This window comes from Chiloscyllium punctatum, chromosome 19, assembly GCF_047496795.1.
Source record: "Chiloscyllium punctatum isolate Juve2018m chromosome 19, sChiPun1.3, whole genome shotgun sequence".
Classification (NCBI taxonomy): domain Eukaryota; kingdom Metazoa; phylum Chordata; class Chondrichthyes; order Orectolobiformes; family Hemiscylliidae; genus Chiloscyllium; species Chiloscyllium punctatum.
The window spans coordinates 37,869,597-37,895,900 of record NC_092757.1 but is presented as its reverse complement, the minus strand read 5'-3'; the positions used below and the strand labels follow the sequence as shown (position 1 = coordinate 37,895,900).

Below are 26,304 nucleotides of genomic sequence, written 5' to 3'. Positions count from 1 at the left end.
TGTGAGGTGATGCATTTTGAAAAGTCAAATACAGCTGGCAATTATATAGTGAATGGCAGAACCCTTCGGAGCATTAACATGCAGAGGGATCTGGGTGTACACATCCACAGATCACTAAAGGTGGCAGTGTCACAGTGTCATAGAGTCATAGAGATATGCAGCATGGAAACAGACCCTTCCATCCAACTCATCCATGCCATCCCAAAACAATCTAGTCCCACCTGCCAGCACCTGGCACATATCCCTCTAAACCCTTCCTATTCACATACCCATCTAGATGCCTTTTCAATGTTGCAATTGTACTGGCCACCACCACTTCCTTTGGCAGCTCATTCCATTTATGTAAAATCCTCTGAATGAAAAAGTTGCCCCCTAGGTCTCTTTTATATCTTTCCCCTCTCACCCTAAACCTATGCCCTCTAGTTCTGTACTCCCACACCCCAGGGAAAAGACTTTGTTTATTTATCCTATCCATGCCCCTCATGATTTTATAAACCTCCATAAGATCACCCCTCAGCCATCGATGCTCCAGGGAAAGAAGTCCCAGCCTATTCAACCTCTCCCTATAGCTCAAATTCTCCAACCCTGGCAACATCCCTTCAAATCTTTACTAAACCCTTTCAAGTTTCACCACATCTTTCCAATAGGAAGGAGACTGGAATTGCACACAATATTCCAGCAGTGCCTTAACCAATGTCCTGTACTGCCACAACATGACCTCCCAACTCCTGTACTGCCACAACATGACCTCCCAACTCCTATACTCAATACTCTGACCAATAAAGGAAAGCATAACAAATGCCTTCTTCACTAACCTATCTACTTGAGATTACGCTTTCATAGAACTATGAACCTGCACTCCAAGGTCTCTTTGTTCAGCAACACTCCCTAGGACCTTACCATGAATGTGTATGTCCTGCTAAGATTTGTTTGTCCAAAATGCAGCACCTCACATTTATCTAAATTAAACTCCATCTGCCACTCCTCGGGCCATTAGCCTATCTGATCAAGATCCCATTGTAATCTTCACTGTCCACTACACCTCCAATTTTGGTGTCTTCAGCAAACTTACTAACTATACTTCTTATGCTCACATTCAAATCATTTATATAAATGATGAAAGGTAGTGGACCCAGCACCGATCCTTCTGGCACTCCACTGGTCACAGGCCTCCAGTCTGAAAAACAACCCTCCTCCACCATCCTCTGTCTTTTACCTTTGAGCCAGTTCTATATCCAAATGGCTCGTTCTCCCTGCATTCCATGTGATCTAACCTTGCTCACCAATCTCCCATGGGGAACCTTGTCGAACACCTTACTGAAGTACATTAAGATCACATCTACTGCTCTGCCCTCATCAATCCTCTGTTACTTCTTCAAAAATCTCAGTCAAGTTTGTAAGACATGATTTCCCATGCACAAAGCCATATTGACTATTCTTAATCAGTCCTTGCCTTTCCAAATACATATAAATCCTGTCCCTCAGAATTCCCTCCAACAACTTGCCTACCAACGACATCAGGCTCACTGGTCTATAGTTCCCTGACTTGTCCTTACTACCCTTCTTAAACAGTGGCACCACGTTAGCTAACCTCCGGTCTTCCAGCACCTCACCTGTGACTATTGCTGATACAAATATCAGAAGTCCAGCAATCACTTCCCACAGATTTCTCAGGTACACCTGATCAGGTCCCCGGGATTTGTCCACTTTTATGCATTTCAAGACATCCAGCACTTCCTCCTCTGTAATTTTTCAAGATGTCACCATTTATTTCCCTACATTCTATATCTTCCATGTCCTTTTCCATAGTAAATACCAATGCAAAATACTCGTTTAGTATCTGCCCCATCTCCTGCAGTTCCACACAAAGGCCACCTTGCTGATCTTTGAGGGGCCCTATTCTCTCCCCAGTTACCCTTTTGTCCTTCATGTATTTGTAAAAACCCTTTGGATTCTCCTTAACTCTATTTGCCAAAGCTATCTCATGTCCCCTTTTTGCCCTCCTGATTTCTCTCTTATGTATACTCTTCTGAGGATTCACTCAATCTATCCTGTCTATACTTGACATGTGCTTCCTTTCTTGCTGGTGGATAAGGGAGTAAAAAGGCTTATGGCATACTTGCCTTCATTGGAATGGGCATTGAGTATAACAGTAGTCCAAAGATGTGTGGGTTAGGTGAATTGGCCAAGCTAGATTTCCCATAGCGTTAAGGGATGTGGAAGGTAGGCGCATTATTCAGGGGAAATGTGAAATAATAGGGGAGGGGAATGGGTCTGCGTGGGATATCTTCAGAGGGTCGGTGTGGACTTGTTGGGCCAAATGGCCTGTTTCCACACTGTAAGGATTCTATGGTTTCTATGATAGGCACGTTATGCTTCAGCTTTGTAGAACTTTAGTTTGGCTGCACTAGGAACATTGTGTCTAGTTCTGATAACCACACGACTTGAAGGACGTTGATGCTTTAGACAGGGTACAGAAAAGGTTTGCCAGGGTGTTGCCTTAGTATGATTGGTTTTAGCTATGAAGAAAGTTTGGATAGACTGGATTTGTTTACATTGGAATGTAGAAGTTTATAAGATTGTGAATGGCATTGGATGAAGTGGAAATATGAGGCTTTTTCACAGGTTGGGGCGTCAATTACGAGGGGCACAGGTTCAAACCACATGGAGGGAAATTTAAAAGAGATGTGCAAGGCCCGTTTTTCACACAAAGGGTGGTGAGTGCCTGGAATGTCCTGCCAGAGGAGGTGGTGGATTCAGACACATTAGCAGCATTCAAGGGAATACCTGGACAAATACACAAATAGGAAGGGAATAGAGGGATACGGATCCTGGAAATAAAGACAGTTTTAGTGTGGAAAGGTAACATGTGTCAGTGCAGGCTTGGAGGGCCGAAGGGCCTGTTCCTGTGCTGCATTGTTCTTTGTTCTTCTCTGTTCAGTGAGCTCTTCCTGTATTTAAAACACTGCAACAGGGATGCTATGAAACAACTCCAGGTCACTGAGATACAGACCCACCTTGGAGGATACAGTCCCAGATGTGGCTTTCCCAGACTAGTGCACATGGAAGTTTGAATATTGTGTTTTACTTTTAAAAAGACACCTCCGCTGGATACTATTGAGACAAAAATATCAGTGCAATCACATTTTCAGAATTCCAGTGGCTTTCCAGTCAGATCACTACTCCAAATCCCTTGATTAGATTCCAGTCCATAACTCACTCCGGGGTATTGATTATTCTCGATATCAACCTCTTGGAACACACCAAAAAGAAATCACTGGAGAACCGCAGCAGGTGTAGAGGGATAAGAGAGTTAATCCAGGTTAATTGGAGTTTTGAAACAAGGATCCCTTCCTCCCAGGAACTGAGACTTCTCTGAACTGCTTCCAATGCAAGTATATCATTTTCATAAAGGAAACCAAAACTGAGCGCAATACTCGGTGTGTGGTCTAAACAGTGACCGTGCAGTTGGAACAAGACCTCCCTCCTTTTATTCACTACTCCCTCCCTGAGGGGTAACATTTTCATGCAGAGGGGGTGTATGTATGGAATGAGCTGCCAGAGAAAGTGGTCCAGGCAGGTACAATTACAACATTTCAAAGACATTTGGACAGGGACATGAATAGGAAAGATTTAAAGGGATAAACAAAAATATTGAACTGTTTCCTGAACACTGAAAGTAAATGTAATCTTGAACAACTCTATTACAGTCCTTGTCCAGAATTGCATGTGAGACAATCTACTTTATTGAATTTGCCTGTGCCAAGGATGTGTTACTCTATTGGAGCAGTTGCTGTTTATGAGATAAATAACCCATTATCCTGCTACGTTTTCCAATAGTTATTCCAACTCTTCTTTTTTTTTGACTGTAATTTGATTTTGATTTTATTGTCACATGTACTCAGTACAAAGGTACAGGAATACAGTGAGAAGTGTATAATGCACTATCTTAGGGACAAATACTTCGGCACAGAATCTTCAGAAGAAGGTATTAGATTAGATTAGATTACTGACCGTGTGGAAACAGGCCCTTCGGCCCAACAAGTCCACACCAACCCGTCGAAGCGTATACCACCCAGACCCATACTCCTACATTTACCCCTTCACCTGACACTACGGGCAATTTAGCATGGCCAATTCACTTAACCTGCACATTTTTGGATTGTGGGAGGAAACCGGAGCACCCGGAGGAAACCCACGCAGACATGGGGAGAATGCGCAAACTCCACACAGAGAGTCGCCTGAGGAGGGAATTGAGCCCAGGTCTCTGGCGCTGTGAGGCAGCAGTGCTAACCACTGTGCCACCGTGCCACCCACAAGTATGAAGAAAGAACAATGTTAAAAATTCAATACTTTTTATTTTTCAAGTAAATATACTATAACATAAAACACACGATGTAAGTTTAATAGTTACACGTTGCAGACATTCTTATTTTTAAGTGGAAAATAAAGGAATAAAGATGCAGGTTCAAACATTACAGTCTTTCTTAAGTGCTTAATCTCAGTTGGACCGCACTTCAAAGAATCACCTTGAGATCAGAGGCCCACGCTAAGGCGACAGCTGGCCAAGAGACTGCACATGCTGGGCCGAGAGATCACCACACCGGACCGAGAGATCATCAGGCTGGGCCAAGAGATCACCACACCAGGCTGGGAGATCATCACGCCGGGCTGAGAGATCATCACGCTGGGTTGAGAGATCACCACACCGGGCTGAGAAATCATCACGCTGAACCGAGAGATCATCACGCTGAGCCGAGAGATCACCACACCGGGCTGAGAGATCATCACGCTGAGCCGAGAGATCATCACGCTGGGTTGAGAGATCGCCACACCAGGCTGAGAGATCACCATACCAGGCTGGGAGATCACCATGCCAGGCTGAGAGATCACCATCCCCCAGCTGAGAGTTGACCATGCCGGGCTGAGAGATCACCAAACTGGGCTGAGAGATCATCACGCTGGCTGAGAGATTACCATGGCGGGCTGCGAGATCCCCACACCAGGCCGAGAGATCCCCACAGCCGGCCGAGAGATCACCACGTCAGGCAGAGAGATCAACACACCTGGCCAAGAGACTGCACATGCTCAGCCATTGAGAGAGCGGCACCTTGGCCCACTGAGAGATTGCTCAGCTGGGCCGAGAGACTGTCAGGCTGGGGTTGTGCACAGTCTGAGGCCAGGAGTCCCATGGCTAGGAGAAGAAAGAAGAGAGGAGAAAGATCAAAAACGGAAAAGCGAAGAAGGAAAAGAGAAAAATGAAAAGGAAAGGTGTGTGGACTGGGCTGCCGGGGGAGGTGGTGGAGGCTGGTACAATTGCAACATTTCAGGGGCTTCTGGATGGGTATTTGAGTGGGAGAGGTTTGAAGGGGTGTGGGCCAGGTGCTGGCGAATGGGACTTGATTGATTTCATCTAATCCAATTATTCTCTCTCATTTAGTTTGAAAATCCCCTTTTCAAATGAAGGAATACTCACAGGGCTCCCACCTGCAGCATATGAGACAATGCTGAAGCAAACCGATATTCTGTTCCTCCTTCATTGAGCTTGAATAGTAAGTACTACTTCGATATTCAAGTAATTCTCCTCTTTTGAACAAGGCTGAACTAATCCCACTAATTATCCCTCTAATCTGCAAGGGCACATGGCAATGCTGCAGTTGGGAATTTGCCACACAGAGGTTGACGTTCTTAAGAGACCATAAAGTGCATTAGGCCTGTATTCTATCGGCCAAGAACGCATGGGAAAGCTACGTAAAAATAAATTTTCAGGGAGTTTGTGCAAATGTTTATCAACTGTAAAGTAGTGATGGTAGGAGCCATTTTGGGAAAGCAAATATTAGCAGGAATTATAATGGTAAGGTCCTAGGGAGTGTTGCTGAACAAAGAGACCTTGGAGTGCAGGTTCTTGCACCTTGAACGTAGAGTTGCAGGTAGGATATGACAGTGAAGAAGGCAATTGGTATGCGTTCCTTTATTCATCACAGTATTGAATACAGGAGTTAGTTGCAGCTGTACAGGACATTGGTTAAGCCACTTTTGGAATATTGTGTGCAATTCTGCTCTCCTTCCTTTTAAAAGGATGTTGTGAGACTTGAAAGGGTTCAGAAAAGATTCACAAGAATGTTGCCAGGTTTGGAGGATTTGAGCTGTAGGGAGAGGTGAACAGGCTGGGGTTGTTTTCCCTGGAGCGTCGGAGGCTGTGGGATGACTATATAGAGGTTTATAGAGTCATAAGGGGCATGGAAAGGATAAATAGACAAATGGGGTGGGGGAATCCAGAATTAGACAGCATAGGTTTAGGGTAAGAGGGGAAAGATATAAAAGAGACCTAAGGGGCAACTTTTTCACACAGAGGGTGGTGCATGTATGGATTGAGCTGCTACAGGGTGTGGTGGAGGCTGATACAATTGCAACATTGAAAAAGCATCTGAATGGGTATATGAGTAGGAAAGGTTTGAGGGAAGATGGGCCGGGTGCTGGCAGATGGGGCTAGATTGGGTTGGGATATCTGAATAAGTTGGACCGAAGGGTCTGTTTCTGTGCTGTACATCTCTATGACCTGATGACCCGATGACCCGATGACTTTAAATGGGAGGAGTGGACAAGCTCGATCTCAGGTGTCTTACTCCACCTCTATCTTGGAATTGCCGCTATTTTAAAATCACTATTTTAACTGCAGTGTAAGAATAAAGTGCGCTTTGCTTCAAGCCTATCAATTTGTCCAATTGAATTGCCTCTGGAACACAATGACTTACACTTGCCTTTAGAAAATAAGAAACAACTATTCTCTCGCTAGTTATTCTTACTCTTTTTTACTTAAAGAACCTCTTTGGATGCATCCTAACCTTCTCAGCCAAGGCCATCCCATGCCCCCTTTTTGCTTTCCTGATTTCTTCTTCAGTAAAACTCTGCATCCCCTGTATACATCCAGGGATTCCCTTGGTCCCAGCCATACCTCATTCGTTTTCTGGTCAAAGCCTCAATATCTCTTGTCATTCAGGGTTCCCTATTCCTGTCAACCTTGCTTTTCACCTTCATAGGAACATAGAGACCTTGAACTCCAGCGATCTCACTTTTCAAGGCCTCCCACTTGCTGGAGGTCCCTTTACCTGCAAACAAACTACTCCAATCAACCCCTGTCAGCTCCTGCCTAATTCCATCAAAATTCACCTTTCTCCAATTTAGAACTTGAACCTGTGGACCAGTTCCTCTCCATAACTACTTTAAAATTAATAGGACTGGTCCCAAAGTGTTCCCCTACTATCACCTCCATCACCTGTCCTGCCCTATTTCCCATGAGTAGGTCGAGTTTTGTCCCTTCCTGAGTAGGATCCTCTATATGCTGCTTGAGGAAACTTTCATGAATGTATTTAACAAATTAATTTGCTCGCTTGAACCTATTCCACTCTTTCATAAGTTTATGGCTGATAAGTTTATGTTTTGAGTTCCCATCTACCCAATGTAACCTTAGATTCTTGTTATGCAAGGGAATAAATCTACCTGTGACTTAAAAATATCCATTGTCCTCACCTCTCCCACTTTCTGGGACAGACAATTCCAAACAACTGAACAAAGAATTCTCTTCATCTCTGTCCAAAAAGTGTGATCCCTCACTAATTTTATAAACATGGTCCCTAATTCTGAACTCACCCACAAGAAGAAACATCCATTCCACATTCACTGTGTCAAGATCATTAAGAGCCTTTATACAGTTTGATCAGATCACTCTTAACTCGTCTAAACTCCAGCAGAAACAAACCCAGTCTGAGCACCTAACCCGATTGCACAAGTCACTCATTCAAAGTATTCATCGAGTAAACCTCCTCTGAACTGTCTTTAATGCATTTACGTCCTCTTTCAAAATAAGGGACTGTTGAAATGAATTATACGGTCAGGGTTAAATAGACATTATTATACCATAGTAATAGAAAAACAGCAGGTTTCAATTAATGAACCTTGTACCAAGTGAACCTTATGCATCCTAGAGGTTAGTGTCAGCAAGAGTCTACAAACAGCAGTTAGTGCCATCAAGTCATTCCAGATAGGCCTTGGGGCCAGAAGAAGTTTAGAGGCAGGGAGGTGATGGTCACTGACAAGGGATGGGGCAAAACATTGACAGATTAAATGATCTCTGACTGAGTGAAGTCTAATGAATCTTGGGAAATTCAAAGAATTTGCATTAATGCATCTACAACCGAATTAACAACCTCTTTTAAGACTCTGGGATGAAGACAGAAGGTGATGAGACCTATTATCAGTTTGCTGAGTCCAGCCTCCTTAGTGACTGTAATTACATTGTGTTCATCCCTCCCTCCTACTTCCTGACTTACAGTTGGGTTGACACTGAGGAGCATATGCAGTATTCTCTCGGGAGATGCTTGCTCATGCATGGGTGAATGCGATTGGTTGAAGTGTTTCAATCATGCATCTTCTTTCCATGTCTGCTCAGTTTCACTGGATGTTGAGATTTGGAGGGATAGAGTGGGGGTGGGGGAGAAAGTCTGAGGGTGAGAGGGAGATTGTGACCTGGAGAAGAGAGAGATTGATGTCCAGTCTGATGGTGGTTGGGGCTGGTAGAGGTGGTGCGGAGAATGGTGGTGATGTTCAGATTCAGAGAGGAGGGGAGAGGGTGAGGGAGATTGGGATGATGATGCAGACAATCTGGAACTGTGCATGTGCGCAGTTCTGAGTCAGCATGCAGACACAGTTGGCCTGAAGTTTCAATGTCAGCAAAACAGATACTTACCACTATTACTGAAATGCTTTTTGTATCTTCTATAGTGAAGATAGAAGCAAAGTACTTATTCATTTAATTCGCCATTTCCTTAACATCTATGGATGAAGGATTTATGTCTGAAACATCGATTCTCCTGCTCCTTTGATGCTGTCTGACCTGATGTGCTTTTCCAGCTCTGCACTTTTTGCCACCTATCATCTACCAATAACTCAATATTCTCACTCCCTAGAGGAGTGACACTCACATTGCGCACAGGTTTTGTTTTTAAATACCCATGGAAACTCTTGCTTTGTTGTTTTTAAGATTTTGAGTTGGGTTCTGAGATTCCAATTTCCTCCTTCCAATTAACCTTTTTCTCAACCATACTTTATTTTCTAATCAATCATCTGACCTGCCACCCATCTTTGCAATATCCTCAAGTTGGATGGTTTCTTCAACTTTTCAGTCAACCACAGAAAGCGAGTCCTCCCTTTAAAGTCTCTTCTTTCAGTCAGAATATATTTCTTCTGAATATTCTGAGGTATCCTCTTAAATCTCTGCCATCACTGTGTCTACTGATCTCTCTCTGAGCCAGTTATGCCATTCACTTCAGCTGGCTTAGTTTACAAGCCCGCAGAGTGGACTTTGTTTAAGTTTGAAATACTTACCTCAAAGTCAATCTTCTTCCATTCAAATTGGATCTAAAATTGAATTATATTGTGATGGCTGCTACGTAGGAGAGCCTTTACACTGAGATTGTTTCATAAATCCTGTCACATTACACAGTATCAATAAGATGATAATAACATAACCTTCTGTCTGGTTGCTTCAGAACACGCAGCTCTAAGATACTTTCTCGAAGGTCATCAATAACCTCTCATCCCCGTTACTGCTGCCAACCTGATTTACACAGTCTTTGTGTAGATTCAAGTCAGCAATGATGATTGCCATCTCACTATCACAAGCAGCCAATATCTCTTCATGTCTAACATCAGGGGGCCTATCGATCAGCCCCTTGAGTGGCTGCTTTCCCCTAACTGTCCTCATGCTGTATTTATTTACATCAATGCGCGCTATGGATTTGTTTAAGTTGACGCGAAAGCTGCCCACGTTCAGATACAGAGCTATTATTTTGATTTGTTTTAATACAAACATATTGGACAGGCTCAAGGTCTGTCTTTATGTTGCCCATCAAAAGAAGCCAAAACCTTTTCAACAGGGCAAATGAGAGGGATTTAAATTGCATGCACATTTCCAAAACACAAACTTTCATGTCTGGAAACTGAGCTGTCTGAGTTGATGTTCCTCAGCAAACGAAGATTAAAATATCTGCTCCAAAATGGGGGTGGCAGAGCTGCTTATTGAAGCCAGTGGAGAGAAAGTAGAGTTAACATTTCAAGTCCAATTCTGCAAAAGGGTCAAAATGTTAACTCCACGGGTCTGGCAGCATCGGTACAGAGAATGCAGAGAGAAATATCCAGCAATTTCTATTTGTGCTTCAGATTTCCAACATCCACAGTTCTTTCTTTTATATTATTGAAAATAGTGACTGTCCATTTAATTATCTCCTGTTTGCAATATCTAACTTATCCAGACTGCGTCATAATCCAAACCTTTAGCACCAAATGCCAATGAGCATTCAATGGGCATTCAATACTGTCTCACATGCCACCTGACTTACTGTCTGTCTGGCCTGTTGCATTAGCCCTTGAGTAAGTCAGTTACGCAGCACAGGGACAAAGAGAGTCAGTATTTCACAAGTTTACAGGTGGACAACAGACTTATTAACTGTTAGTCTCTGTCTCGTAGTGATTGGCTATTTGAACATTTTATATTGGACAAAATGCTGAGCATTCAGGTCCTTGATAATCAAATAAAATGGAAGGAACTGCAGATCCTGTAAATCAGAAACAAAAACAGAAATTGCTGGAAAAGCTCAGCAGGTCTGGCAGCATCTGTGAAGAGAAATCAGAGTTAACGTTTTGAATCCAGTGACCAGAAACCAAACTTTGGTCTCAAGAATTCTGGTTGGAAATCCATTGAATGTGACAATTCTGTCCCCGACCCAGAGTTTTGATCTCTGAAACTCTCCAGAGCAATTTGATAGAATGTGACTATGACAGATTCATCGCACATAATCATGGAATTCTGTCGCTCAGCTGATACAGAGCTGCAATCTTCACAGAAGATTTTTGTCAAATCTATGTGTTTCCTGAATCACATCCTTCCTTCACATTTCAGAGGATGGCTTTGATAAATAAACGAAGATTGGATAATGCAGATTGCTGAGCTGGTACAAGGATGAGCTGGTCATTCTGCCTTGAGTGTATCCGGATCATTGGGAAAAGGAGCTGTATATTCAGGCCTGACTCTATTGTGTCAATGCATTTCAATGGGGTTAATTGTGTCTGTTTGGGGGCAAAAGCTGGATGGTTGAGGTTGAATTGCAGAGTCCAGTTAGTGGGAGTAATTAGAATGTGTGGGTGGTGGTGTTTTCTGATCAGTTCTGGGTTGGAGGATGGTTCTAACAATCAAGGTGTTTGACAGGTCAGATAAGGGGAGGGTAAGGGATGGGGTTGAAATCGGATGATCCATGATGTATGTTTGTAGTTTCAGCTGACAGTGTTCGGAGGGTCTGGAGGTTTGTGGGGCTGGATCTGGAGGTTAGCTTACTCACTCAGTCACTGAGTATTCAGAAGGTAATGTGTGGGCTTGGATAGGAACAGAATGATAGATGGGAAAGATACTCAGTGTGTGTGATGATGCTATCAATAGTTTAGTTACCCAAGAGGTGGTTGAAGCCTAGATTTAGCAATCAGCTGCCAGGAAACTAACGAGGACTTTGCAATGTCTGTGACTGAAACTCAGCACAGAAGGCGGAGGATTGCTTTGAAATGTCTAAATAAACCAAGGTTAGATATCACAGGCTGGGGAGCTGGTACACAGGGGAGCTGGGAGTTAAGCCTTGGGTGTTCTTGATGGTCAGGGAGAGGGGTCGACAGAGGGTCATGGGAATTTGAAACATGCGAGTCATATTATCAGGATTTCCGTATGTATCTTACTTACATATCTAATGTTTCGTGATCCAGGGACCATGATAGTTCCAAAATATCCCATATCACTTCCATCTGTGTTTCAAATGTCAGCACAGAGAAAATATTCACTGTCCTGTGTCCTCAGGAAGATTTTATTGCTCACTGTACAAAGTATTTATTGTTGAAATAAAACAAATTCTAGAAACAGGTGCATTGTTCATTGCAGTTTTATTATGTTCAGAGGGAAGGGCAGACTAAACTCAATGATGAAACATTCTTGCAATCAATTTATTTTGTTTGTTTGCCTTGTTCTAAGCCAATGGAAATGCATTATTTTCAATTGTAGCTTGATTTGGCTTGGTAGCTGGGCTTTAATTGCAAAACCCTCATATTAATTCCCACAATTTACACAGGCTTTAACTGCTTAAACTGTAGCCATTTGAGTAGGATCTGGCCCTGGTACAAAACTTGACCATGAACATCAGTCCTGAGCCACCAGAACGGAACTAGTGGGAGGTTCTGTCATTCAGAGGAGACCTTAAATTGTCAAGAAAACTGAACATTGAACTCAAAATGTTAACTCTGTCTGTTTGTCTGTCTCTCTTTCCACAGACGCTGCAAACTTGCTGCATTCCCTCAGCCCTTACTCTTTTTCCTTGTTTTAAATTGTCTCCCACCTGCACTCTCAAATATCTTTATTGATTAATGTATCAGCCATGGATTACTTGCGAACAGTGTTCCCTAAGACACAGATATGAATGGCTTTATCTTCAGATCTGACTAAAGGCATAAACTGTGGATGTTGGAAATCAAAACAAACATCGAAAATGCTGGAGAAACTCAGCAAGTCTGACAGCACCCGTGGAAAGAGAAACAGAGTTCTGAGGAACAGTCACACTAGACTCAGTGTTAACTCTGTTTCTCTTGCCACAGATGTTACCAGAGCCTCTGAATTTCTCAGGCATGTTTTGAATTTGGTTCTTTCAGATCTCCAGTTCCATCTGCAGTTCTTTGTTTTCCTTTCTATTTGCAATATATTATAAAATATTTCAAAACACAAAATAAAGTCCCATTTCCTATTCAAAAAACTGCAGTCATTCCAAAAACAAAAAAACTCAGCAGGTCTGGCAGCATCTGTGGAGAGTAATCAGGAGTTAATGTTTTGGGTCCAGTGATCCTTGCTCAGAACAAAATCTGTCAATGAATTTTCTTACAAACTAGCACAATATAACAAATAACCATTAATATTCCAGGAGGCACATTCCACCTTTAACTCATGGTTCCAGAAAGACATACCTAGATAATTATTAATTCCTTTCAAATAATTAGGACAAAACATATTTGTCATTAGTTCAAAATCCCATACATTTTACACACACATATATTTTATATCGAGTCTTTTGTCGCATCTCCCAGTTGAGGCGACCGGCAAATGCATTCAAGCTGTCACTGATGCCTCTTTCTCCAGATTAGACTTGTTTATATCATTCACCCATAACAAGGAGAGCCAAGCAACCTGGACAGTGGGATTCTCTGCCATCACTACCTTCCCTCAGCTAGGGTGCCATAGCCTGTACCCATGTTGCTTTCAGACTGCCCTATCATCAACCTGCAAGAGCTGGAGAGTGGAAAGGTTTTGTCACTTCAACAATGTTTAACTTATATGGAACCATCGATGCCAGAGTTTGAAGGATTGTTTCAGACCGTCTTGGAGCTGCCATGATGTTGATGTAGAAGACAAGTCCCGAGATCCTGCCTCCTTCCAAAGACCTTGGGCCACAGAAGAAGAGCTGCAGGGAATTAAATGAAAAATTCTCTAAATTTGGTTCATAACATGTTTCTTTTCTTATTCTTTCCTGGGATGTGGCTTTTTTGGTAAGGCTGCCATTTGTTTTCGATCCATTATTACCTTTGAACTGAGTGTCTTACTTGACTATTTCAGATGTCAGTTAAGAGCCAACGTAATTGCCATGGATCTGGAATTTCACTAATAAACCTGTAATCTGAGAATCAACAATGGTTATATGGTTAGTTTTTAAATCCAGATTTTATTGAATTCATATTTCACCATCAGCTATGATAGTATTCAACACCATGATTTCCAGAACAGTGGGTTAGTGCTCAGGATGATCCCATGACAATAATGCCATAAGAAACAGGAACAGGAGTAGGCCCTTAAGCTCTTGATCCTGCTCCACCATTCAATAGGATCGTGACTGATCCAACATTCCTCACTTTCACCTTCCCTGGAAACCTTGATTCCCTGACTGATCAAGAATCTATCCATCTCAGCCTTAAATATACACAAGGACTCTGCCCCCACAGGGGGCACTGTGACAAGGACTTCCAAAGACACAAAGAGAAGAAATTCTTCCTCGTTTCAGTCTTAAACTGACACCCCTTGATTCTGAGACCATGCTTTCTGGTCCTAGACTCCCCCATGACGAGAAACCTCCTCTCAGCATTTTCCCTGTAAAACCCCTTAAGAATCTCATATTTTTCAGTTAGATCTTCTAAGTTCCAGTGAGTAGAGTCCCAACCTGTTTAGCATTTGCTATTTAGACAATGCCTGCTCTCTGGGGATTAGCCTAGTAGACCTTCTCTCAACTGCCTCCAATGAAATTTCCCCAAACAAAGGGACCAAAACTGCCCACATTACTTGAGACTAATAGAAGTTTATAAAAGAATGATGGGTATTGATAGAGTTAATGCTAGTTGCCTTTTCCCAAGGGTGGGCATTTCAAGACTAGGGGGCATATTTTGAAAGTGAGAGGAAAGAGATTTTAAAAAGATGAGGAACTTTCTTTATGCATTGGGTGGTTCGCATGTGGAATGAACTTCCTCAGAAAAGGGAGGATGTGGGTACAATTATAAGGTTTAAAAGACATTTGGATAAGTACATGAGTGGGAAAGGGTTGGAGGGCTATGGGCCAGGAGCGGGCAGGTGGAACTACTTTAGTTTGGGATAATGTTCGGCAAGGCTTTGTTGGACCGGACGGTCTGTTTCCGTGTTGTATGCCTCTATGTGGTCTCACCAGTACCTTTGTCAGTTGCAGTAAGTCTTCCCTCCTCTTACACTCCAATCTCCTTGAAATAAGGGTCTATGAATGTTATCAAGGTGCTAGTGCATCCCTGAGGCAAAATGAAGATACAACACTGCCCATGCTTCCACCAGGGCCATAGTTGAACAATCAGAACTCAACCACTTCAAGATAAGTTGGAAGCTCCAGTGGGGCATTGCAGTATAGATCAGAAATGGTGCACTATGCCTTTCTCAAGTGCAGTTGACAAACAGAGTGTGGACTGTCGGCAGAGGAAATAGGGGATCAGCAGTAATCTTCTGAGAGTGAAGATGAAGATAAAGACAAGGACATTGAACAGGGTGAACATACATGAGAGCAGACATACCTACATTATAGGGTAATGCACTGTCAAAGACAAGAAAACAGAAAGAACTGAATTGCAACACACGTCTAGGATGAATAAACTGGGTTTAGACTTCCTCATGTATATTTGTTTTTGGTTATATCGGAGTAACCATGGTTAGGGCAAAATATATGTGGACCAAGTTACTTTTGTAATCATCCAACATTCTTGTTGTTGAGTAAATGTTTTCTTAATCATATCAATGTATGCTTAGTGAAGGTAAAGGTAACATCCACATAGTCTGAGTAGAAAAAGCGCAGCAGGTCAGGCAGCATCCAAGGAACAAGAGAATCGACATTTCGGGCATCAGGGCTGATGCCCAAAACGTCGATTCTCCTGTTCCTTGGATGCTGCCTGACCTGCTGCGCTTTTCCAGCAACACATTTTCAGCTCTGATCAACCAGCATCTGCAGTCCTCACTTTCTCCACATAGTCTGAGTAGACCATGGGTTGTTCTCATTACAGAGAGATGTGTACGCTCAGTTTGTATTGTCTAGTATCTACACATCATAGACCCTTCAAACTGTTCAGGAGATAGCAGCAGTCCATGAGAAAGGGACACTAACATAGCTTGCTGCTAAAGTTTGGTAGTTTTATAGCCTGCAGTCAAAATATGTAATTCAGTGTAATGTCATCTCTCACAAGTAAGTTAAGAGCATTCCTGAGGCATTTTATAAGAATGATCCCAGGAATGAAAGGCTTGTCACATGAGGAGTGGCTGAGGACTCTGGGTGTGGACTCAATGGAGTTCAGAAGAGTGAGGGAGATCTGATTGAAACTTACAGAATACTGAGACCCCGTGGTAGACTGGATATGGAAAGGTGTTTCCACGAGAAGGAGAGACTAGAACCAGAGGACATAGGCTCAGAATGAAAAGGTGATGCTTTAAAGCTGAGAGAAGCTATAGACCGGTAAGCCTGACATTGGTGGTGGGCAAGTTGTTAGAGGGAATCCTGACGGACAGGATTTACATGTATTCAGAAAGGCAAGGACTGATTAGGAATAGCCAACATGGCTTTGTGTGTGGGAAATCATGTCTCACTAACTTGACTGAGTTTGTTCAGAGAAGTAACAAAGAGGATTGATGAGGGCAGAGTCGTAGACGCAATCTATGTGGACTTCAGTAAGGCGTTCGACAAGGATCCTCATGGTAGACTGGTTAGCAAGGTTAGATCTCATGGAGTACAAGCAGAACAAGCCATTTGGATACAGAACTGACTTTGAAGGTAAAAGACAGAGTGCGGTGGCGGTTGCTTTTCAGACTCGAGGCCTGTGACAATGGTGTGCCACAAGGATCGGTGCTGGGTCCACTGCTTTTCATCATTTATATAATGATTTGGATGTGAACATAGGGGATACAGTTAGTAAGTTTGCAGATGACACCAAAACTAGAAGTGTAGTGGATGGCAAAGAAGGTTACCTCAGAGTACAACAGGATCTTGATGAGATGGGCCAATGGGCTGAGGAGTGGTGCGTGTGTGGAATGAGCTGCCAGAGGAAGTGGTGGAGGCTGGTACAATTACAGCATTTAAAGGGCATCTGGATTGGTATATAATGAGGAAAGCTGCAGAGGGATATGGGCCAAGTGCGGGCAATTGAGTCAAGATTAGGTTCGAAGAACTGGTCGGCATGGACGAGTTGGTTTGATGGGACTGTTTCTGCATTGTACATCTCTATGACTCTGTAAGCCCCTCCACCCAATACACTCCTCCCTATCTCTGTAACCTCATCCAGCCCTGACACTTTCCCTAAATCCAGAACCTCCTCCACCCCCTACACCCCACCCTATCTCTGAAACCTCCTCCAGTCCCAACAACCCTCTCTTAGCTGTAACATCAATGCTCATTATCGCTCCATGATGTCAGCCCTCCTGCAATTCCAGCCTCTTGATCATCCCCTAATTCCATCACTCCACCGGCCTTCAGCTGCTTGGTCCCTCCATGTTATCATCTCATAAGACTTTGAGCAATTTGCATTTTCCTTCTCTGATGAATCCTGTCCATTTTTTTCCTGGAAACAATGTTATACCTGTTGTGGATTTACTGGAGTAATTCAGGAAGGGTCCCTCAACAGGACCTTGTAAACACAACATCAATATCACCTTGAAGACAAGGCCAGCAATATGACGCAACACTACTCCTTCTGCACTACTCCTACTCCTTCTCCACTTTACCCTTAATCCCAATTTTGAAATTAATCATCCTTCCTTCAGTTTTTCTGGGACAGAATCATGGACCTCTCTCCCATGTGACTTTGCATTTGTGGTCAGGGTTCTTAAAATACAAGGACAGTGGAGTTAAAGAGGAGAGTTCCTTATCATTTATGCCGGAGAGATTAGGGGGATGGGTAACAAGGCTGTCCCAGTCATTGATGCCCACTTCATGTGAATCCATAATCAAGTCTGTCATTGTGATGTTGCCATGGGAATGCACATTACATTCCTGTTCTGAGGGATACACAGAAACAGAGGAAATGAGACTTGGTCGAATCAGTCAAAGAGCCAAGATGTTTCACATCAGTGTCCCAGCGAGATGTGGACAGTTACAAGGGGAGTCAGGGTGAAACAATGCCTGCTGGAGTGTGATGACCTTCATTGTTCAGCCCTCTGAATATTGGAGTTGGGATGGTGTGCTGAGGTTGGACAGGAAGTTGGTAAGGCCAGTTCTGGAAAACTGTGTCCTGTTCTACTCATGCTGCTGTAGGAACGATATTATTAAACTGGAGACGGTTCAGAAAAGATTTATCAGGATGTTGCAGGGTTTGAGATATAAAATTAGACTGGAGAGGCTGGGACATTTTACAAAGAACATTACAGCACAGGAACAGGCCCTTCAACCCTCCAAGCCTGTACTGACACAGTTTGCCTTCCATATTAAAACTGTCTTCACTTACAGGATCCGTATTCCCCTGTTCCCTTCCTATTCATGCCTGCTGCTGGATGCTTCTTGAAAGCCACAATTATGTCTGCTTCCATTGTCTGTTCTGGCAGTGTGTTCCATGAATTCACCACCCTTTCCATGATAAACATGCCTCACATATCTCTTTTAAACACGCCCCTGACCCCTGCACCTTGAACCTGTGTCCCCGAGTAACTGACACTCCCACCCTGAGCAAAGGCCTCATACTTTCCACCCTATCCATGCCATTCACAATCTTATAAACTTCTATAAGGTCGCCCCTCAATCTCCTGCATTCTAGTGAAAACAAACCCAGTCTATCCAATCTTTCTTCACAGGTAAAATCCCCCATTCCAGGCAACGTCCTGGTAAACATTTTCTGTCCCCTCTCTGAAGGATCCACATCAGAACTGTACATGTTTTTCACTGCAGCATAGGAAATTGAGGGGTGACCTTGTTGAGGTTTATAAAATCATGACAGATTTTGATATTGATAAGGTGAATGACAAGGGTCTTTTTCCTCGTGTGGGGGAGTTCAGACTCAGGGCCATGTTTGTAAGGTCAGAGGAAAAATATTTAAAGATTGAGGAGCAACTCTTTTTTCCCCAGAGTGGTTTGTGATGGAATGAACTTCCAGGTGAAGTAATATATGTGGACACAGTTACAATGTTTAAAAGATGCCAGCTCTTGATGCCAGTCATTTTTTGTTCTCCATTCTGTGCTACTGAATGCCCAAATTTCTGTGACATGCATTTCCAGAGGACTAACATGGCAAGGGAGTACATGTTAAATAGGAGGACCCTGGCAAGCACAGAAGATTAGACGGATCCTGGTTTGTGTGTCCAGCCATCCATGAAGGCAGTAGGATAGGCAGGTAAGGGAATTAAGAAGGGTCAAAGCCACTGAATACATGAGCAGGGAGGTGTCATGTTGGAGCTTTACAGGATTTTGGTGAGACCACAACTGGAATACTGGGTGCAGTTCTGGTCATCGCATTATAGGAAGGATGTGATTGTACTGGGGGGGGGGGCAAAGGAGATCCACCAGGATGTTGCATTAGATTGAGCATTGCCTAAACCTGCAGGAGTGTTCTGCTGTGTGTGTGTGTGGCTATGGTAACCCACCTAGCCTGCACATCCCTGGACATTATGGCCAATTCAGCATGGCCAATCCACCTAACTTGAACATCTTTGAAATCAGAGCACCCGAAGGGTACCCAAGCAGACAACATGCAAAACTCCACACAGCCACCCAAGGCTGGAATCAAACTCTGGTTCCTGGCACTGTGCTCCAGCAATGCTAACCTCTGAGTCACTCTCGACTGGGGAATTTTTTTTTGGATTCAGATCAACTTGCTGTACTCAGATTCACATCTTTATTATGAACGGCCAAATCACCATAATTCCAATTTCGCATCAAAGAGAGAGAGAGAAAGAGATGAGGGGTGGTGAAGTTTGATTTAACTTGATTTACTATTGTCACTTTTTTTCAAATAAATTGATGGGATGGGGGCACCGTTGGCCGGGCCCGTGTTTATTGGCCATCCCTAATAGCCCAGAGGGCAGTTAAGAGTCACAGTACAAACAGGTAACCACTTCCCGTCTCCTGGTTCTCTCTTCATCCAAGGGTTACCCCTCCCACATTGTTGTGGGCTCGATGGCAGGTTCCTTCCTGAAAGAGCATCTCAGCCCAGGCTGGGGCGTGGTTTATTGGGCTCGGCTGGCTCTGTGTCTCTCTGGTAGTAGGTTCTCCGATCCAGACTGCACACCATCGCGATCCTCTCGTTTCCTTCACCCGGGCAACACCGATCCAGGAACGGCCGGAGAGAAGCAGAGACCGGGGAAGGAAACGCCTGTAGCCAGGCAGGCAGACAGCAGCGAGAGGAGCCCGGACTCCGAGAGAGAAACAACGGAACATTGGCTGGGTTTCATCCAGAGGAGGGCGGGAGGAGTTACTGAGAGAGACAGAGAGAGGGAGAGGAGTTACCGAGAGAGAGAGAGAGAGAGTTACCGAGAGAGGGAGGAGAGGAGTTACTGAGGGACAGAGAAAGAGAGAGAGGAGTTACAGAGGGACAGAGAGAGGAGGAACGAGAGAGAGCAGTTACTGAGGGAGAGAGATGAGTTAGTGGAGGAAAGGGATTACAAAGGGAGAGGGGTTAAAGAGGGAGAGGGGTTACAAAGGGATAACGGAGAGAGGGAGAGGTGTTAAAGTGGGAGAGGAATTCCAGAGGGAGAGCAGTTCCGGGGGGAAGAGGGCGTAAAAGTCGGAGTCATTCGCTGAATCTTGGGGAAAAGGGAAGACAAGAGTCTAACAACGAGGGGACTGGCTGGTGCGACCTCTCCAGCAAATTGCAGTCACTCCTTCCCCACGGCCTGGTGGAGGCAGTGCTGCCCAGCACTGAGAGCATCCATTCTGCGTTTGCCTATCGCCTATAGGCTGGGGACACTGCCCTCTGGAAAGTGCCATGCCCAAGTTGAGCCAGCGTTGTACCCGTTGGTCGTGCATCAGATCAGCGCTGTGTGTACTCAGTGTGGTCTTGTTGTGCCAATGGCTGCTGGTCCAGAGAGGAGGGGGCCGGCTGACCCTCAGGCTGGTGAAACCAGGCGCCAGTCCAATGCAGGAACACCTCCTGCTGGTCGAAGAGAACTCCACCTGCTGGCAGATCATCCAGGGGGACAGGCAGGAGGTGGAAAGGGCCCTCCTCAACTCCATTAGTGTCTCCCTCAAGCACCAGGCCGTCACTGAGGGAGATTATCTGAACATGACCCGAAATTGCAGATCGTTTGTGAGGGCCCGCAAGTATATCACTGTCCCCCTGAGCCCTGAGGAGGAACACTTCCCCTTGGCTTACTCCATGGTCATCCACCAGAGCATTGAGATGTTCGAGAGGCTTCTACGGAGCATTTACGCCCCACAGAATGTCTACTGTATCCACGTGGACCGCAAATCCCCGAGTCAATTTCATGCGGCCGTTCAGGCCATCGCTTCGTGTTTCCACAATGTCTTTGTCGCAGCCAAGCTGGAGTGGGTCACCTATGCTGGATGGAGCAGAGTTCAGGCAGATCTCAACTGCATGAAGGAGCTGTTGGAGAGCCCTGTCCCCTGGAGGTACTTCATCAATGTGTGTGGCCAAGACTTCCCCCTGAAGACCAACCGGGAGATAGTCCGCAGCCTCAGAGCTCTGAACGGCTCCAACGTGATTGAGTCGGATCCTGCACCAGGGTTCAAAAAGGTAACCGCCTTCCTGTCTGCTCGGCCTCTCTTCATCCAAGTGTTTTCCATCCTCCCTCCCTCTCTCTCTCCCCTCCAGTCCTTTACCTCTCGACTGTACAAAGAGATACAGAGTTGTTAAAAGTGTTCAATTGCATGGAGGGAGGTTCAGAATGTACAAAGGAATATGGAGGAGTTGGAGAGTTGAGCTGCAGAGGAGAAGGGCAATTGACGTTTCAAGTCGGAAACTTTCATCAGAACCAGGGGAGAGAAAGGGGCTGCAGAATAAATGGGGGTGTGGGGCTGGGGAAAGGTGGATGGGATGGTGATTGGTGGATGTAGGGAGGAGGTGGCTGTGATTGGACAGTGGGTGGGGTGGCCAAGATGGGTGGAAAGGAAGATGGTCAGGTGAAAGGGATGGGGTAGAGAGAGAGGGCTGGGCCTGGGATAAGGAGGGATAGTGACGGATTACGCGAGTATACAGGAATGTAGGTAGGTTAAGAGTGTAGGAGAAAGTGAGGACTACAGATGCTGGAGATCAGAGACAAGAGTGTGGCACTGGAAAAGCACAATGGGTCAGGCAGGATCTGATTTGGACATAAGCCCTTCATCAGGAATGAGGCTTGTGGACCAGGGGGCTTAGAGGTAAGTGGGATGGGTGTGGGGCTGGGGGTGGAAGGTAGCTGGGAATGAGATAGATAGATGAAGGTATGCTGGGGGGTGGGGGAGGGGGTGTGTGTGTGGAAGGTAGAGTGGACAGGTGGGAAGCAAGATGGACCGGTCAGGAGGGTGGTGCTGAGTTGGAGGCTTGGGACTGCGATGAATTGGGGTGGGGAAATGAGGAAACTAGTGAAATCGACATTGATCCACCTGGTTGCAGAGTTCCAAGGTGGAATATCCAGGCATTAGCTGGTAAGGGTTTGGTGATGGAGGCGGCCCAGAACCTGTATGCCCTTGGTGGGAGGGGGAGTTAAAGTGTTCAGCCATGGGGCGGTGGGGTTGGTTGGTGGGTGTGAGTGTCCCAGAAATGTTCGCTGAAACAATCCACAAGTCAGAGTTCTGTCTCCCCGGTGTAGAGGAGACCACATTGGGTGCAATGGATGCAGTAGATGACATTGGTGGAGGTACAAGTATATTTCTGTCAGATGTGGAAGGATCCTTTGGAGGCTTGGACGGAGGGGAGGTGGGGGGGGGGGGGGGAGGTGTGGGTGCAGGTTTTGCACTTCTTTCAGAGGCCAGGGAAGGTGCCAGGAGGGGAGGGTGGGTTGGTAGAGGGTGTGAATCTGACAAGGGAATTGCAAAGGGAATGGTCTCTGAAATGCAGGTGGAGTGCAGAGGGAAATATGTCCCTAATGGTGCGGTCTGTTTGTAAGTGGCAGAAGTGGTGGAGGATAATGCAATGTATCCGGCTGTTGGTGGGGCAGAAGGTGAAGACCAAGGGGTTCTGTCCCTGTCACGTTGGGAGGAGTGTGGTTCAAGGGTGAAGGTACAGGAAATGGAGCAGATGCACTGGGGGGCATTGTCAACCATGTGGGAGAGGAAATTGTAGTTTTTGAGGTAGGACGCCATCTGGGATGTTCTGTGGTGGAATTGGTCCTCCTGGGAACAGAGGCAGAGAAATTGGGAAATAAGGGATAGTGTTTTTATAGGGGCAGGGTGTGAGAAGGTGTATTTCAGGTAGCTGTGGGAGTTGGTGGGTTTGTAGTAGATGTCCACGGTTAGTCGGTTGCCAGAGATGGAGAGGTCCAGGAAGGGGAAGCAGGTGTCAGAGATTGTCCGGGTGAATTTGAGGTCAGGTTGGAAGGTGTTGGTAGAACTAATGAACTTTTCAACTACCTCATGCAAATACGAGGTAGTGCTAATCCAGTCATCAATGTAGTGGAGGAAAACGTGGGGAATGGTACCGCTGGATGAAGAGGCAGGCATAGATGGGGCCCATGTGGGTGCTCATGGCTACCCCTTAAGAGTTAAGAGTGAACAGAAGAATGTAAGTTCAGTTCAGAGCATGTAAAGGATTGTTCTTAGGTTGATATTGAAATAGTCTCACAAACTTGATTGAGTTTTTTGAAGTAACAAAGAGGATTGATCAGGGCAGAGCAGTAGATGTCATCTGTATGGACTTCAGTAAGGTATTCAACAAGTTTCCCCATGAGAGACTGATTAGCAAGATTAGATCTCATGGAATACAGGGAGAACTAGCCATTTGGATACAGAACTGGCTCAAAAGATAGAAGACACAGGGTGGTGGAGGGTTGTTTTTCAGACTGGAGGCCTGTCACCAGTGAAGTGCCACAAGGATCGGTGCTGGGCCCTCTACTTTTTGTCATTTACATAAATGATTCGGATGCGAGCATAAGAGATACAGTTAGTAAGTTTGCAGATGACACCAAAATTGAAGGTGTAGTGGACAGCGAAGAGGGTTAGCTCAGATTACAACAGGATCAGGACTTGATGGGCCAATGGGCTGAGACATGGCAGATGGAGTTTAATTCACATAAATGTGAGGTGCTGCATTTTGGGAAAGCAAAGCTTAGCAGGACTTATACACTTAATGGTAAGGTCCTTGGGAGTGTCGCTGAACAAAGAGACCTTGGAGTGCAAGTTCGTAGCTCCTTGAAGCGGAGTCGCAGGTAGATAGGATAGTGAAAGCAGCGTTTGGTATATGCTCCTTTATTGATCAGAGTATGGAGTACAGAAGTTACGAGGTCATGTTGCGGCTGTACAAGACATGTTGTAATATTGCATGCAATTCTGGGTCTCCTTCCTATTGGAGAGATGTTGTGAAACTTGAAAGGATTCCAAAATGATTTACAAGGATGTTGCCAGGGTTGGAGGATTTGAGCTATAGGGAGAGGCTGAACAGGCTGAGGCTGTTTTCCCTGGAGCGTCAGAGGCTGAGGGGTGACCTTAGAGAGGTTTACAAAATTATGGGGGGCATGGATAGGATAAATAGACAAAGTCTTTTCCCTGGGGTCGGGGAGTCCAGAACTAGAGGGCATTCGTTTCGGGTGAGAGGGGAAAGATATAAAAGAGACCTGAGCGGCAACATTTTCATGGAGTGTGGTACGCATATGGAATGAGCTGCCAGAGGATGTGGTGGAGGCTGGTACAACTGCAACAGTTAAGAGGCATTTGGATGGGTATATGAATAGGAAGGCTTTGGAGGGATATGGGCCGGGTGCTGGCAGGTGGGACTAGATTGGGTTGGGATATCTGGTCGGCGTGGACAGGTTGGACCGAAGGGTCTGTTTCCGTGCTGTACATCTCTAGGACTGTAAGTGGGTACTGCAGATGCTGGAGATTACTGTCAAGATTAGAGCAGTGTTGTAAAAGCACAGCAGGTCAGGCAGCATCCGAGGAGCAGGAAACCTCTACATCAGGAATAACTTCACAGAGGCCATTATCCAGTCACCAACTCACCCTTTTGTTTACACATGGAGCCCTTGACACGGATCCAACTTCCTCAGAGCCAGCTCAGAGTGAACAGAGCATCTGATCGTCCTGTTTATTTTTTTTTCGGAAGCGGCCTCAGAAGTAGCAGTCGAAGTCGTCCCCAGGTGTAGGTAGGCCCAGGCAGCAGCAGCAGCAGCAGAGGCGCAGGTGAGGTCCAGGCTTCAGTAGCAGGAGCAGGCACAGACCCAGACTGTAGCAGCAGTGGTGGTAGTAGCTGAGCACAGCTTCAAATTAACAGAAGAAATAAGCAGAAAGAAACCACAACAAACTATGAAAAAAAAAATAAACTCCTCAGGAGGAGGACACCAACAGCAGCACATAAGACACACTGAGGCTATTTCAAAGTCAGTCTCCTCTCAAGAGGATTGAAGAGTCCTTCATATGCTGAGCCAGCTCTCTGAGCAGATCCCTTGACATGCCTGTTTATTTTTCTTCCACTACCACCCAACAGCAGTCGTGCGTATTTTTCCCTTGTGACCAAGTCATGTGTGTAGGTGTCAGATGCAGTGAAAAACAACAAGTGTGTAAATCTTAATTTATGTGGGAAATAGAACCCACTCACTTCATAATTTCAGTCCAAGACAAGATCTGCAGCAGCAGTATCATCTGATATACTCTTGCAAGAGTGGTGTCTACAAGGTAGGCACACAGTACAAAACCTTGATTCAATTCATTTCTCTTTCCCTCCTCCCACTACTCCAAACCCAGCACCCATTCCTCTTGTTTATCTCTTGCCTTATCTGGCCTTGTGCGTAACAGTACAGGTTTTGCTTGGCCATTTCACTACGTCCCTCTGTGGTCTATTGTTGGCGTATATCCTCCTTCACTGCCATCTGCTTCCTTGCTTTTTAAAGCAACATTTCCTCTCATTCTTCGTCCACACTGAGCCTTATGGCCTCTTGATTGTGGTTTTTGTTTTTGCAGAAGCGGGAAACAGATGCTTCTCGGTGTTTGTACAAAGCATATCTAGCTTAACCTACACTCCCCTTCCTCTTTCATGATTTAGCTTTGTGATTTCGCAGACATTTGTAATTGCTCCTCACAATTTATATTCCATCACCAGGAAGAAAGGAAACAGACAGTCCTGTTTATTTATATTTTATTAAACAATTCACAGTTTATACAAACAATTACATTTACAGCGATATACAGAGAAACAGCAATTTTACAAGGGAGGGGAATGACAAAGCCAACCCCAAACCCTGACCTTCAACCAGTTTTCAGGGAAATGAGAACAAACCTCAAATCCCAGTTTCAATCATTACAAACAGTAACAATGACATTCATACATATAAGACAGTCCAATTGTGTAAGAAACAGAGCATACAATACAGACCCCCAAAAAAACCAGCAAGCCTTCCCCCCCAAAATCCCTCCCACCTTCTGGAAGCTCTAAGGCAGCCTGCCCGTACGCACCTTCCGGGCCTCGGTCCGCCCTGACACACCTTTCGACCACTTGTAGGACAGCCCATCCAGATTACCCCTTCTCAGGACGACAGCGCTCAGAATGGCCTACCCACCTACTGGCTTTAGGGGCAACAGGCATCAGGGTGGCCTACCCACTCTT

The 26,304-nt window shown here is 45.0% G+C and overlaps 1 protein-coding gene across 5 annotated transcripts in view; it reads left to right on the top strand.

Moving 5' to 3' along the window:
• The first annotated feature begins 5,166 nt into the window (after positions 1 to 5,166).
• LOC140491273 (beta-1,3-galactosyl-O-glycosyl-glycoprotein beta-1,6-N-acetylglucosaminyltransferase 3-like) overlaps positions 5,167 to 26,304 on the top strand; it is a 31,439-nt gene continuing 10,301 nt past the window's right edge. Inside the window, exons 1-3 of one of the 5 annotated variants that reach the window (XR_011963263.1) lie at positions 5,167 to 5,271; positions 5,441 to 5,552; positions 13,344 to 13,602. Coding sequence is in view for 1 of the 5 variants with exons in the window: in XM_072589244.1 (XP_072445345.1) it covers positions 20,539 to 21,306 (768 nt within the window). In the remaining 4 variants the exon portion in view is untranslated. Of the gene's footprint in view, positions 5,272 to 5,440; positions 5,553 to 12,363; positions 12,525 to 13,219; positions 13,272 to 13,343; positions 13,603 to 20,506; positions 21,307 to 26,304 lie in introns of those variants that run through there. The other 4 variants (XR_011963262.1, XR_011963261.1, XR_011963264.1 and 1 more) reach the window with 4 other exon arrangements.